The sequence below is a fragment of the Homalodisca vitripennis genome, chromosome 1, assembly GCF_021130785.1.
Source record: "Homalodisca vitripennis isolate AUS2020 chromosome 1, UT_GWSS_2.1, whole genome shotgun sequence".
NCBI lineage: Eukaryota > Metazoa > Arthropoda > Insecta > Hemiptera > Cicadellidae > Homalodisca > Homalodisca vitripennis.
Window position 1 is genome coordinate 178,347,344 of NC_060207.1, and position 12,485 is coordinate 178,359,828.

General features: G+C 31.8%; 1 protein-coding gene across 2 annotated transcripts; it reads left to right on the plus strand.

The window, feature by feature from the left end:
- Positions 1-611: 611 nt before the first annotated feature.
- LOC124352772 lies at positions 612-8,810 on the plus strand. Of its 2 annotated transcripts, XM_046802435.1 has the most exons (5): positions 612-724; positions 1,035-1,129; positions 2,114-2,237; positions 5,425-5,627; positions 6,338-6,477. In XM_046802435.1, exons 1-4 carry the CDS (start codon positions 667-669, stop codon positions 5,622-5,624), a joined length of 477 nt encoding a protein of 158 aa, XP_046658391.1. In that variant the 5' UTR covers positions 612-666; the 3' UTR covers positions 5,625-5,627; positions 6,338-6,477. The 2 variants fall into 2 exon arrangements, with proteins under 2 accessions (XP_046658391.1, XP_046658393.1); XM_046802437.1 differs by lacking the exons at positions 612-724; positions 1,035-1,129; positions 2,114-2,237 and adding an exon at positions 8,563-8,810 and having other exon boundaries at positions 5,431-5,627; positions 6,338-6,529.
- Positions 8,811-12,485: the final 3,675 nt, after the last annotated feature.

The following is a 12,485-nucleotide window of genomic DNA, read 5'->3' on the forward strand; positions in this document are numbered from 1 at the left end:
ATTAAACACTTAGTAAAGTAGAAAAATCTCCTTTCTGCCTGCAAAATAAACAAATGGAAGCTGTCGACAGCAATGCAAAGTTACACGGAGGCAAGCACTATCAACTATGTGAGGTTTAATTCTGTTTTAATATTCGTAATTGTTGTTATTTTCATTTCCTATAACTGAAATAAATGTACTTTTATGGTGTGAAACATGTATTACCCTAAAAAAAATTATTTATCTAATTGAAACCAGTATACTAGTAGCAAAGAAAAACTTTTCACATAGGCATTCCAAAATAAATTAATAGGAACATTTCCTCTTCGTTCAGAATTTTTAGATCCTTATCGGTTTATATGTTGTGGAAGTTGACTTTGTTGTTTTGAATATTTCGATATAAACGCGTGAAGCTCCCATTATAAATTGTTCTGCGGAAGTCAGCGCTGCCTTTTAAGACTTCATTGCAGGTCTCAAAATTTTAAGCTATACTTTTCAAAATATATCCAAGCGCAGTTGACGTATACTCATCTAGTGGCTAATCAAAAATACACTCGTAGAACGTTATATATAAAACTGTATATTACAATCAACGTAAAACGCTTATCAACAATTTAATTGTGATTAGAGGAGATACAATCTGACAACTGATTAGGGGAAGTGTCTAATAATAGACATGGAGAGGCCATGATCTTTGTACTATTGTTTTTTGTACTAGGTACTGCACAACACTCGCATGGAGAAAGTAAGCGTTTCACATACTTATATATGTTACTGTGTTGAATATTTCACGTTTTACAAGTTTATTAGACATATATAAATTGGAAAAATGTCGTAACTTTGTAAATAAAAAAACGAATTCACTGGTAGAAGAAGACAGATGAGTGTAAATTAAATAAATTATTACACTTGATTGTTTTAGTATGTTATACTTCTTATTAGTACGAATACATAAGTTTTCTATGAACGTTATGTTACTGTACCCAGTAATACGTACATAAATAATATCCTTCCTATGTATTTTTCAATCACTCATGATGTTTTGCTGGATTCAGGTACCCGAGCTGAACTTTTCGATGAAAAGATTACGGAAGCCACTCGTCTTTTCACCGGACTAGAGGGTATAAAAGACTATTTTAGAAATAATACGGTAAGCAAAATTACATTTATGGTTTTGTTGGATGTGATAAAATATATTGGTATTAATAAGAGTTGTCTCACTTTACTTTCTTTATGATATATATATATATATATATATATATATATATAAACAAGTATTGTAATAGTAAAAGTCCGTATTTCAGGGACATATTTTTTTAATACTCGTAAGATCTAAAAGTATGTTTTGCAAAAATTGCAAACCGTTTTTATTGGTTGATCGAAAGTTTGTGTGCTATATATTATATCCATTCCAATTGTACACTCTTTGAATCACAAATTATTTTTATTAAAGCCTAACCTTTTATACTATAAAACATAGTTTAAAAAGATATATAAAAGTTAAAAATATATTTAAATAAATATATTTTAGGTACTCTGCATCCCAATTCGGACTTGGTGAGATGAAATCCGTTATTGTTTGGCTCATTTTTATAATTTCACAGCCCTTTCAGATATCATACCTGTATGAAAATATTAGTGAAATTGGTTTTTGGATAGGGTATTAATTTTATTGCACAGCAATTTTTCTCTAAGATAACTTCCTTTAGTGTAAAAAAACTCTTTTTTAGCACTCCACGACATTTTTAAATGGTATTAGAACTAGGAACTTTGCAGCATTGTGTAATCAAGCCCAAGAAAAATTGCTGAAAAGGGAATAATCTTATTTTTAATAAATATTCTGGAAAATTCAATAAAATTATCGGGTTTTCCTAATTATTATGACTTTAGGTAAGGTAATGACTGTTATTAAAAATAATTATCAAAATAGATTCTACCAAACGCCAATTCCATTACCTTAGGAACTCCCTGTTGGTGCATAAAAAGTTAAATACAATGCTAGTGTGTTTAAAGGACAACATATATACCATGCTTTGCACCTATCTGTAAATACTACTCAACTAGTCATATCTTATTAGTGTTTCCTCTATCGGGTGCAAGACAATAATAGGTCTAAAAATCTTAATGTTTTCAGAATCCCTTAGCAAAGAAAATTCTGGAAACATTCGAAAATGAATGTTTTTATATGGAAGAGCCGGAACTTCCTCCTGAGAAAAGCAGAAAGCCATTCATTGTGATTGAGGGGAATCAGAAAAACAGTAAGTAAAACCTTTTTTGCAACAAAATATTATGTACGGTTATGGTATTCTGAACTCTATAATATTTAAAATACTTTATGTATGCCACGTAGGCTACTTTTGTTATGAAAAAGTTAATTTTTTAAGACCTTTCACTATTTTACAAAGAAATCTTAGTATCTTGTTAATGTTCGACATAATAAAAATCGCTTTTGGTTAGGTTTATGTTTAGTTTTACGTTTGGCTGTAAATGTTTTATTCTTAGTTTAGAAAAATTTTTCAAAATTATTACACACTAATTAAAATGTTTTTAAACAACCCAAGAAAATGTTAAAACTAAAAGCTAAAATAATTAGCGGTCTGCAATCTTCCGACAGCTGGTAGGCTGCTTCCAGACTGAATCGACGCCATGTGTACAGGGTACATTTTAGTTCCACTGCAGGTATCACCTTGATAAACCTTGTTTCACCAAGTGTTTATTATTTTCATAGTATTCAATTTTATACACATATTGGTAGATTAATAATCACACTAATCTCAATTACCGACCTGGACACAATACTATTGTTAACAACAACGTCATTTGTTTTATCATTATATTTGAAACTCCTCAAAAAATGGTTCTCAAACATGATGTTACAACGTGTCGTTTTAAAACGTTTTAGGCTGTAGCTCCTAGGAAGGAAATTCTAAAGAATACAAACGTTTTAAAATTATATTTTAGGCCCGCAATATAATATAGAGGGTTCCATAAGAAATTAATCGACCACCATTTTGGAAAATGAAGGCCAACTTTTGAAATTTAAAGGTTTTCATTTTAACTGTCATACAAAGTTGTGAAGTTCTCCAAGTAAATTGTCCTGTAAATATGGTAGTGTTTGAGATACCAGGGGTTGCGCAGTTACAACGTACATCTTTATTCGTATTCCCATGATACTTAGTTTGCTATATTTAACTATAAAAAGTTACTAAATAGTAAAATTAATTATTTTGTACTCAACCGTTTTGGTAACGATGGCCTTATTAACATTTTAAGAGGTTTCTACTGAAGAAAATTTAGATCCTAATAAAGTATTAATTAATAAAAATAATCTGCGATAAATAAGTTCCGTTGCATGAACTTCGGAGATCCATTCAAAAACGTTTGTTAGATTAATTATTACTATGCAAAGTCTATCTCCAATAGCTTGACTTAGAAGTGGGAGGAATTGTTTAAACAATTAATGAAGGATACACTGAGCCCAATGTTGTGTGAAAGGGCGACTTTGTATGTGTCATTGCCACTTTGTTTATAAGTGGAGCTCCTGATTTACGCTGCATAGCTGGCTATATATAAAAATAACTGGTCGTTTATTCTGGGTGTCTTTCCATTAATGCGGTACCTTATCACTTAAGAGAGCACAGTTCTTAGAGTATTTGTATTGTATTGTAACACATTAGTAATCACATATACACTCCATAATAGTAGATAGTTCCATGGTCGCTTTTATTTTATTAAAAATTAGGTATTTTAGCCAACAAAATATAGTGTTTTAGGGCAGTGGCCAAAATACGCGTAATTGTCGGCGCGTTCAAAACCATAAATTATGAATATTTACAAACTATTTTTTAAATTTTATTGCACATGACATTCTCACTGTTCATGGCTAAATTATTAAACATGTCTAGGGAAGTACGAACCAAGAAAACGGGGTATTTAATTTTTCTGTGGGAGAAAAATATTTTTTATCACAAACCTATTTTATATTTATAAACTCATTCAAAACACAGTGAAAATATATGTAAGTATTTAATGGAATAATTGTAAAAAATATTATAATTATTACTTTTAATTGTTACTTCTCTAAAGTATCCACTTTAGCAAAAAGCACGCGTTTTTGTAGGTGCGTTCAAAACCGTACATTATGAACATTTACAAAATTCTTTTTGAATTTCATTGTATGTAGTATTTTCACTGTTTATGGCTAAATGATTAAACATGTAAGTACGAACCAAGAAAACGGGATAGTTAACTTTTTTGTGGGAGAGAAAATTATTGTTTTTACTATAAACCTATTTTATATTTATTTAAAACACAGTGAAAATATTCTTAACATTTTAAGCATTTAGAAGCAATAATTGTTAAATAAAATAAGTTATTATAACTATTATACATTTATTTTTGTACATTGTACTATTTACAACTTTAAAGTATCCACTTTAGCAAAAAGCAATGCAGTGTCAGAAGACAAAATAACGATCGATTGAGTCAACAAGTGATAATCATTCCTATGTCGTAATCATTTAACATAATAACGTGTTCCAAACATTGTTTTAAAATTATAACATAATCGCCTGAGGTAAATTAAACAGGATAGTAACTGCATGATGGAGGAGTAAAGGATTTGAATACTACTAACAATTTTACATTCATCACGTTTTGAGTGTGTTAGTTTAACTAGTAGTTAGCCAACTGGGGTGGGTTAGGCTGGGACACCATGATTATCATAATGGATCATTAGGCTCTGATGGACAGGGCGGCCAGTTAGGGTCGAAATAATCCTTAGCACTAGCCACTGCTTATTGAAACTGAGTTACACTTACTTTCTTGATGTTACGTGACACTAAAAGTTAGTCACATACTCCCGTGTAATTACGATATAAAAGAAACAATTAGAGAATCGGAAGTTCGAATTCTGGGCGTCTATCCTTGAGACGTGATATATAATGTGATTTAGATGTGTTACTAAGGGACGTATGATTGGTTGAGATCTCACAGCTGGTCAGAGTAAGTAACCGTTGTTGTTGTTGTTTTTTTTTTGTTGTTGTTGTTCACTTAGGATAAGAATATGGTAGCGGACAGGGGATCCATACTCCCTCGTAATTAGACTTTGAACCCCTTTAACATTAAGAGAGCCCCACCCACTCCAACAAACAACCTCCCAGACAACTAGACTTAACGACTAACTCTCTTTACCTTATTATCTCGAAATTCACAGCTAGTGCTGCGTCACTCATGGACACAGGCTGTCCACATTTAAATGACATATTTAAGTGGTTTTTTATGTAAACAGTACAGGTATCACTGGAAAGTATAAAGCAGCTAAAAGATCCCTCTGAGAAAGAATGATTAACTAAGCTTAACCACACACGTGACTAAGAAAATTAGTATAAAAAGTTAATTGTGTAAGTATATTCTGTAGTAATGTTGTACCTCCCATGTTCGCAGGTCGAGAGGTTGTAGGGGTACGACTAGCTGGTCTTCCTGGATGGAAGATATTTGGTTCACCCTGCGCCTTGCCTTATCAAATATCTGGACGTCATTCCCAAGGGAACTCTCATCCGCAGAGCCTACTATGTCCTCTCACTGTATGCCATGTCCTTCAACGTGAAAATTCATCTGAGTTTGGGCAGAGCAGTCATTCTTAATGGGTCAGTCTTTTCTACTTTTACCGATCTCATCATTCTAAATTAGAATACAACATACTATTAGAATAGTAGTCGGATCTATTAGTCTACAACGATAACGGGATTAGACTTTGGTTTAATATGTTCAAAATTTTAAACTGTATTAGTCTAAATAAGGATCAATACAGAATTAATAACAGACACATTGGAGTTAATTAAATAACATTTATTGTTTATCAGTATTTTATGTAATCACTTGCCCATTACATCAGTTTTCACCTTCAAAATCTACAATGTCCCCTTCTCTAATCTGATATTCTACATGATTGAGGTTGAGTGTAAAAGAGTGCTATCCCTAACTTCACCTTAAAGGTAAAGACATTTTTCATTTCTATCTAAACCAGATTTGATTATGGGCTTGTCTAGTGGATACTATGGTTAACGACGCTTGTTAATCGACTACACGCGCTACTGTTTTTTTACATCCTGGTGATCCTTAAGAGAAATCCGATACTGGCATCCTTGCAAGTGTGGTAGTCACAACTTGTATCGGAGATAGGTTAAACATATCAGGTAGGGTGAGTTCGTTATTCGTATTAATTAATAGTACCAAAATATGACATAGTGTTCTTCCCTTAGAGGCCAAACATATTTTATCAGCCTAATTTTATTTTCTATCTACAACTCCATGAGTATGCTCCTTACTACTACGCCACTCTTTATTTGCTCGATAGGTACTGGCTCGACCAGATGTCATTTGCTTTCATCCAATCATTCAACGGGATGGATTTACCGCCATTGGATTCTCCAGTATTTACTTCTCCAAAGGAACTATTCCAGCCTGATTTGATAATCTACCTAAACCTGCCTGACGATTTGTTTTACACTCCTTTCACCACCAGAAGTCCTCGAAATTGGAAGAAAAGGTATTTATGGTGGTTTACGTTTATTATAATACACATTTTAGAAGATATAGTAAAATAATTGTTGATGTCTCTCAAATGGTATATGGGAAATTGCATAACAAAACTACTTCTTGCTTTGTGTCTGGAATAATACACACAAAATTAATCGGGTATCAAATCTTATTTTTGTTTATACGTGTGCGTAAAGTTTAATTCAGCTTTTGCACAGTGTACGTGTGGTTAAATTTATATCAAATGTTAACTCAATCCTCTTCCTTGTTATTTTAGCATTTCTGTTAAAAACAAAAAGGTGTCTTCTAACTTAAGAATAATGGATACGAATTCTAGTTGTTTATAAGACTTCTGTTTAGTTCAAAATATTTTTCAGGATGATATTTACTATTTATTAATAAAATAGCATCAACTTTACTAGTTGTTTTTCTCAAATAACTTTTCTTTTAGGTGAAATGTTCCCAGTTGTTTTTTTTATTATTATTGTAATATGATATATAGTGCTCGGACTAACCTAATATTGCTCTGTTATTTGCCTTTGTGTCAAATAATTATTTTCATACAAATTTAGCCTTGCTTCTCTTGTTCATTAGTAATCAAACACGTTTCGAGAAATCCAATACATTTCTATAAACATTGAAACAAGAACAATATCGCTAAACAATATTTGAAACTTTTTTTGCTTACGCACAAACATAACATCCTAACGTAAATTTTGTACACTTAAACCTCAAATTTACCTCCCTGTTCGGATAAATTTGCGTATGATAAAATTTAATTTGAATGACAGCTTAGCCATCCTGTCACTCAGCAATCAGGGCAGAGGTACTTTTAGGACTAAGTGCAATCGTTGAACTGAGCTTTTCTTAAAAATACGTGTACGAAATAAAAGTTAATTTACATATTCTATGGTTCATGGCTGCTATAAAAAATCATGGCTCCGTTTTCTTAAAGCAAATGTATCATACGTATGGTCAAATGTATGGTCACAACAAATGCATTGATGGTATATTGTGCACCCTAGCTGTTGTTTTACACAACACTGATTGGATTGTGCTCTAGAAATGACACTTTCAAATTATGGTGTCAAACTATAGGTAAACATGTTTTTGCTTATTGGGTTACAGTTTTATTCTTATCAGTTACATGGTCTGCATTTTTCATGTTGACCCTGTTTACATGTTTACATTATACACAGCGTGGACTGGCTCAGTACTTCCATTATAGCTGCACTCAGGATGTTATACATTTCCTAGTTAATAATGATGACCAATTAAAACATTCTAAAACACAAACATTTTACGAAGAAAACAGGATTCTTCCAGACATTTTCCATCGTTCAGTGATACAAAAATCAGTAAAACTACGTTTCGATACCTGCAATCTGATCACTTCGTCAGGTAAACAACTAACCTAACACATAATTTCAAACTACGTTGAAATAAACAAATCATACCAGAGCGTTGTGACACGCGTAACTCAGGACACTGTTGTCGTAGGTGGTTGGTCGGCGAATGCAGACCTATTGTGACCTGTATTTTGTAGTTAAGTTTTAATGATTAGTGTTGTGTGTAGTCTTTATTAAGTGCATGCTTTAGAGTTAGTGAAGTTGGCACACAACACGGTGGTTGTGTTTTCTGACTTATGCGTCTCACAACGCACTGGTATGATTTGTTTGTATTTGTGTGTTATATTAGTTGTTTACGTGAAGAATAAATAAGATTGCAGATCTCGAAACGTAGTCTTACTGATTTTTCTATCACTGAACGATACCAAATGTCCGGAAAATCCTGTTTCCTTCACAATCCTTCCATCGTCAAAAACAAACTATAAAGAAAAAACACCTTATAATATTATTTATCATAAAGTGAGTTTATTTCTGACTCTTATAAGATTAAAATCACGTATTAATTGGCTATTTTAAACAACATCATTAGTAGGTCATCAGACATTAATTGTGTGAAGGATATAATTAAGCTAGTTAGGAAATATAATTATAATAAACCAAAAGCAAATATGTATTTATTTATTATGAACAACAGGGCGCTGACACTGTACGAAGGGCTGCAGACCCGCTATCCTATAGTGGTGCAGGACCTAAAGGGTGTATTCAGGGTAACTACGGACGCTGTCTACCAGCACATCTTCGAGAGGTTGGCTGGTCACCGTGATGTCTCTGCCCGCAATCAACGCGTCAGCTTCGACTATTCCAACCATTGAGAAACTACAGATCCACAACACTGGCTTATCGTTACAATACAACTGTACAATAAATACCATATTGTGGCAATCTTGGAAATATTCACTGATTACAATCCTCAGTATTTACAGTGTAATACAGCTCTGGGCTAGAATCACAATAAAACTATACAATAAAGACAATATATTGGCCATCTTGGAACTTTTGGCTGATTACAGCCATTACCTAATGGCTGTACCTAATGTATTAACAATGCAATACAGCTCTGGGCTGGCATTACAATACAACTGTACAATAAAGACCTTATAGTGGCAATTGGAACTTTTGACTGATTACGGAGTATTTACAGTGTAATACAGCTCTGGCCTGGCATTATAATAAAACTATATAATAAAGACCATATATTGACAATCTTGAAACTCTTGGCTGATTACAATCCTTAGTAATTTACAGTGCAATACAACTTTAGGATCGCATTACATTATAAAACTACAATAAAAACCATATATAGTGGCAATCTTGAAACTCTTGGCTGATTACAATCCTCAGTATTTACAGTGCAATACAATACAACTGTACAATAAAGACCTTATAGTGGCAATTGGAACTTTTGACTGATTACGGAGTATTTACAGTGTAATACAGCTCTGGCCTGGCATTATAATAAAACTGTACAATAAAGACCTTATAGTGGCAATCTTGAAACTCTTGGCTGATTACAATCCTCAGTATTTACAGTGCAATACAACTTTGGGATCGCATTACAATAAAACTATACAATTAAAACCATATAGTTGCAATATTTGAACCCTTGAATGATTACAATCCTTAGTAATTACAGTTCAATACACCTTTATAGCTAACATTACAATACAGGATAAGATAAATAACCTTTATAAATGATTAGACTGACACATTACATGCAATAAAATACAAAGGTTGACGTACAACAATAATCTTATATTATAACAAAAATAAGAGTAATAAGTACTGCACGTCATTTCACTGATTACAATAAATTACAATTTACAGCGAAATACAATATTCTACGGATATCTTACTTATAAGTACAACACTGGTAATATATTCCATTTGCTGAACTACAATTTGGACTTGTTATATATAACTTGTTACACAACATTACTACATTTAACACAATATAGGCATAAAAAATTACCTGCAATACTGGGAAAGTACAGTTCAATAGTAAAATTCTACTTTAGCAAAGCACTACAGTATTTCATCATCTAGCTGGCTATACAATCCCGTGTATTGGAAGTACTGATATGCAATACAGTAATGTTTAAAATACAATTCTTGCCTAACAACTGACCAACGCTAGGCTCCTATTACAGATACTAACACTATTTTACATATATTTTTATATACAGGGTGTTCACGAAGGGTTTCCCAAACTTCTGTGGGTGATATTATTCATAATTTAAAGCAAAAATGACCTGTTGACATGTCACAAACATGTCTCAGTTGAGAGGTTATCAGTTGTTTGTTGCTTCTGGCTTGTGCGAACATATCTTTAAAGTGGTCGTACTCACTTATGTATTGACATTTAGTTGAAAGAAGTACCGATGGAAATTTAATAAAATTTCTGAAACAGTTGGTTTCATGTAATGTTTTTATAAATATTATGGTTTTTTTATTTAGCTTAAAAAATTTTAATCAGGCACCATTTTATTAATATTACAGAAAATAACTCAATTATTTGTGTTTATTTCCGACTTATCTATTCGAACCTATGTGACAAATATGGTTTCTTTAGCTTCACTATTTCTAGAGACATTAATTTTTTTATAAAAATTACAAAATGGCGGCTAGTGGCTAAACGACACATTTTTCGACCTATATGTATAGGACATCATTTGCTTGAAATGATTAATACTATAATCCACAGAAGTTTGTGACGCCCTTTTGTGAACACCCTGTATATATGTTTTAACATAACAGAGTTGGTTGCTAACATGTGACTATCCAAAAAATATTTCACTTTTAGTAAATTCCATGTGAATACACAACGCGGGATTATGACACTACAACTGTGGTCCTTTGTAAGCACAAAACAAAGTTTAAAAATTGAAATAGGTTTTTTTAGTCTAATTTCTGATCCTAAACATGAAAGATATTATTTGGATTGTAATTTGTGATTTATAATTGAGTTTTAATTAACCTAAACGTGAGTGTATTACAAATACGCTTTCAATAAAAGTAATCTAATCGGAAATTCATTCACATGTAACCATGATTAATATTTATTGTAACATCTTAATTAGTTTCAATCAGCCAATTACTTACATCAATGGTTTCATCAACGGATACAGTTGATTTTTGTCGTGTATGTGTTCTTCGACTCCATCGAATAACTAATAATTACACCGCTTGGATATTTAGCGGTTAACTTAAAAGTTACTCACTAGCCTTCATTCAAAAACTAGCCGTGAAAATTGTGCCGGTAGATTTCGTACATAACGTACATAAGATGTTATTGTTTGAGAACATCTTCTCAAACAATAAAAAACTCTTTATAAGATAGACATGTCTCCAAATAACGATCTCTAACTTTATAATAATTCACAATATTTAACAAATAATATGCTGAAACTAATATTATTTCACTAATTCAAAAAAAGGTTTTTAATAAATAAGGCTGTGCTCATAAATACATAGTTTTATATTTAATTAATATTTTCTTCAATACCAAGGTCCTGCAACAACGTTCTTCTTCATTTTGTGTGAATTAGATGTATTAATCGTGTTAGAAAAGTTGGATATATTTTTAATACCCATAAAAATCATAGAAGATTTACATACAACAGATTTAAGAAATTAAACAGATGATACGAAATATATCATCACACACTATGAAATATTAACTTTATCGTGGTTATCATAACCAAACACTTGAACTCTATATATTATTGATACAGTTTTGCAACTTGATAGACTTTTATTTACAACCTGGTTTTCTTTCAAAATAGTGCAAAATGGCAATTATAATTTTCGTTTTATATATGCTACAAAATATGTATGGGTACACTTAATTAGAAAAATGTCCTTCAAAATTTCTCTTATACAAGTTTATTCCGTCATGAATTAATTAGTGAGTGACCCTTTCTGTTCCTGATTTCAACATACTCCACACCCTCATTTAAGCAGCAGATTTAAACACATATTTTTGAACATTATGACTGAAGTAAGGGCACTTTTGTAACAAATATTTTTTACATTTTTTGCAAGACGTTCCATGCGTGTTGCAATGTACTTAAAAGTTAATTTTAGCCCTGCTAAAAATCTAAAGTCTACATTTAAAATTTATTTTATTTATATCCAAATAGGCTAAATAGGAAAAATATATGGAACTGTAAATTATAACGTATCCTTAAGAAAATTACTAGATAATAACACTGTTTCATCGTTCAGTGACAAGAAATCTGTGATTTACGACAAATGTCCGTAAAATCCTGTTTCCTTCACAGCATTTTTATATTGTAAAATTTTACTGTTTTAAAAAGAAATAAAACTGGTGCTTTAGAATTTGAAATCATCCATACAGGATCTACGGTTTAATTCACTTCATCTTTCAGAAACATCTCATTAGCAGCCAATTTGCAGTATGTCCTGCGTAAAGAATGAAAGGAGCTGTTGCTTTTGTTAACAATCTAAATGAGAGCCAATTTTGGTTTACGGGTTCTTTGATTGGTGCTGCAAAAAACGACAGTGGTGTTCAATATGACTTCTTATAATTGAAACAAT

Bases quoted from the DNA above. Each gene is read 5' to 3' on its own strand.
- LOC124352772 (XM_046802435.1), top strand. From the start codon at position 667: ATGATCTTTGTACTATTGTTTTTTGTACTAGGTACTGCACAACACTCG. The intron at 1,130-2,113 runs GTAAGCAAAATT...TAATGTTTTCAG, and splicing joins ACTATTTTAGAAATAATACG to AATCCCTTAGCAAAGAAAAT. The intron at 2,238-5,424 runs GTAAGTAAAACC...CCATGTTCGCAG, and splicing joins TGAGGGGAATCAGAAAAACA to GTCGAGAGGTTGTAGGGGTA.